At 40.4% G+C, this 3003-nt stretch overlaps 2 protein-coding genes across 2 annotated transcripts in view; both read right to left on the bottom strand.

The window, feature by feature from the left end:
• Window position 1: 1 nt before the first annotated feature.
• LOC107834823 (protocadherin gamma-A11-like) lies at window positions 2-1649 on the bottom strand (the record flags this gene model as incomplete). The annotated part of the gene is made up of 1 exon (XM_016666734.1): window positions 2-1649. A coding segment is annotated over exon 1 (1479 nt), but the record flags the coding sequence as incomplete, so codon positions are not given.
• A 682-nt stretch (window positions 1650-2331) lies between these two features.
• The window catches only part of LOC103131556 (protocadherin beta-5-like), a 2591-nt gene continuing 1919 nt past the window's right edge, over window positions 2332-3003 (bottom strand). Inside the window, exon 2 of the mRNA XM_016666733.1 lies at window positions 2332-2996. Coding sequence (XP_016522219.1) covers window positions 2332-2996 — 665 coding nt within the window. The remainder of the gene's footprint in view (window positions 2997-3003) is intronic.

The following is a 3003-nucleotide window of genomic DNA, read 5'->3' as shown; positions in this document are numbered from 1 at the left end:
CGTTCACCTCACCAGGTAACAGAGAATAAATCACTGTACCGTTTTGTCTCCAGTCAGGATCTCGAGCAGAAATGGAGCATAAAGTGGATCCAGGTTTGTTATTTTCACTCACATATGCGCTGTAGGACTGTTCCACAAACACAGGTGGGTTGTCATTGATGTCAGCTACAGATAACTGAATAGCTTTAGAGGAAGACAGAGGTGGAGAGCCCTGATCAGTTGCAGTGATTGTAATGTTGTAATCAGACACTAATTCACGGTCCAGTTGTCCTGTGGTCACCAATGAATAATAGTTTTTAATCGATGGAACCAATTTAAAAGGGACGTTTTGCTCGATAGAGCAGCGAACCTGTCCATTAATATCAGAATCTCTGTCCTGTACATTAATTATCCCCACCTCTGTTCCAGGTGACACGCTTTCTGTCACGGGATTCGTCAGAGATTTCACATAAATAACAGGGCTGTTGTCATTCACGTCAGTAATCTCAATAATTACTTTAGAATCAGATGAAAGTCCATAGCCATCTTTTGCGTTGATGCGCATTTCATATTTAGAATCACTCTCGAAATCAAGACTCCCAATGACTTTTACTTCCCCCGTTTTGTTATTTAGTGTAAAAACCCTTTTAGCTCTTTCTGGGATGCGGCTAAATTCATACGTAACGTCCCCATTTACACCCTCATCTGCATCTTTAGCTTTAACAGTCACCGCGACAGAATCATGGGGCGCATTTTCAGGAAGACTTGCTCTGTAAACTGCCTGATCAAAAACGGGTGCGTTATCATTAGCATCAAGAACAGTGACGTGTATATTTACGGTCCCTGACCTCCGTGGATTTCCATCATCAACAGCAATAATGGTGAAATTCAACTCACGCTCCTTTTCACGATCTAACTCTTTGTCTAAAACTAGCTCGATGGTTTTGGATCCATCTGTATCTTCTCTAACTGATAAAACAAAATGTTCATTTGTTTGCAAACTGTATTGCTTTACCGTATTCTGTCCGATATCCGCGTCATGGGCTTCATTAACACGAAACCGCGCTCCCTTAGCAGCTGATTCCCTTATTTCTAGTTTAACTGCATCTTTAGGAAAAACTGGGGAATTGTCGTTCACGTCTTGAACGTGCAGAGAAATCCGATGCAGCTCCAAGGGGCTTTCTAAAACCAATTCATATTTCAGCAAGCATGAAGTCTTCTCGCCGCACAGCTCCTCTCTGTCAATCCTTTCCTTTATGATAAAATTCCCCGTTCTTAGATCAAGATCACAGAAATGCTGATTGGCGTCTTCAGTATCGATCCGAGCTTTTCGAGTGGACATTTTTGCCACTTCCAGTCCGAGGTCTTTAGCGATATTTCCGACAATAGAACCAGGCCTCATCTCCTCTGGAACGGAATAGCTCAGGTCTGCAGCAGATAATTTTATGTAAAAAGCAAAACCTGACATGATACTCAAGAACAAATGTCCACTGAAGCCCATGGTTTCAATTCAACTTTGACACAAAGAAAAGCCGCCTTTCTTCGAAAAAAAAATAAACAGGATATTTGTAAAAAGCAGGTAGGTGAAGGAAGCTCTTGGAACAATGGAGATTCTGGTTTTAAATCATGAATGCGATATTGTTATGGGTGGAGAACGAAGACTATCTGCAAGCCAATAGCGACTCCACGAGTAGATACTGGACATTACAAACGCAAGAAAACGAAATGAGTCTGAAATTCCCAATTTCACAAGAAAGACTGCATAAAAAAAAACGTATACGTTAAATCAAAATTAAAATAATTCCTCAGATATTTTCCATCTAATATCGGCGGCAAAAAAAATTAATTCAGCACCACGGAAAGCAGGTACTGTACCCCAACCCCTTCACAAACTCTCTCTCACCACTCTCCTCAAAAAAGGGAATACATAAATAAATAACTGCTCCAAAGTTTTCACTTTAAGGAAGCAAGCAGTTATTTGTCCTTTTTTTTGTTTGTCTGTTTTTTTTGACATAAGCTTAAAATTTGGTGAAATTTTGTATAACATAATATCACAAGGATTTGAGATCATGGGAAAATGAAAAAAGAACTCCCAGAGCCAGCAAATATGTGTTTAAAAAGCTGATGCATTTTTTACAATGAAATTTGAAGTGTATCAGGCCGACAGGAAAGTGATTAAATGTCGTCGGGAATTAATAATCCGTTACTATGTTAGTCGACAATATGGAATACAACACCAGCAGTCAGAATATTTTTTTGCAGAACTCTAAGTTACAATGCGCTGACTCAATTCAAAATTGAAAAAACAAAAAAGATTCTGGATGATATGACAACACAAAAAAATAAAATACATTAGTTTCCTACCTCTTCAGGTGTCTCCAGGCCTTCAAACGGATCAATAAACTTTGTCGGACTTTTCCTCAGAGTCTGGTCAGCAGGCAGCGTGTTGTCATTGTAAGATGAAACAAACTTAAAGTCACTGGTTCTAGATCCTGTTGTCAGGTAGGCATCATAATTGTAGGTGCTGCGTAAAGTTCCTGTGCCATCCACATCTGCGTAATTTGGGGGAAGATAAGCTCCGGGAATGGCTACAGCTCCATCAAACAACAGTCTGGGCTTTCTTCTGCGACAAAACCTCACACCAAGGATGATGATGATGAAGGTCAGAAAGAAGGTGGACACAGAAACCAACGCAACGATCAAATAAGAAGTCAACTTAGAGTTGTTCTCATCATAAGAAATGTCTTTCAGTTCTGGCACCTCAGCCAAGTTATCAGAAATAAGTAAATACATGGAACAGGTGGCAGACAGAGAGGGCTGTCCATTGTCTTTCACTGCAACAATCAGGTTCTGTTTCATGCTGTCAGATTCTGAAATGTCCCGCTGTGTCCTGATTTCTCCACTGTGTAGATCAATACTGAAAAGTCCAGGATCTGTGGCTTTGACTATATGATACGAGAGCCAGGCATTCTTTCCAGAGTCTTCGTCCACTTCTATTACTTTGGAGACCAGAGATCCTCCATG

This window comes from Poecilia formosa, unplaced genomic scaffold (assembly GCF_000485575.1).
Source record: "Poecilia formosa unplaced genomic scaffold, Poecilia_formosa-5.1.2 Scaffold786, whole genome shotgun sequence".
NCBI lineage: Eukaryota > Metazoa > Chordata > Actinopteri > Cyprinodontiformes > Poeciliidae > Poecilia > Poecilia formosa.
The sequence above is the reverse complement of the archived record's forward strand: the minus strand, read 5'-3'. Positions and strand labels throughout refer to the sequence as shown.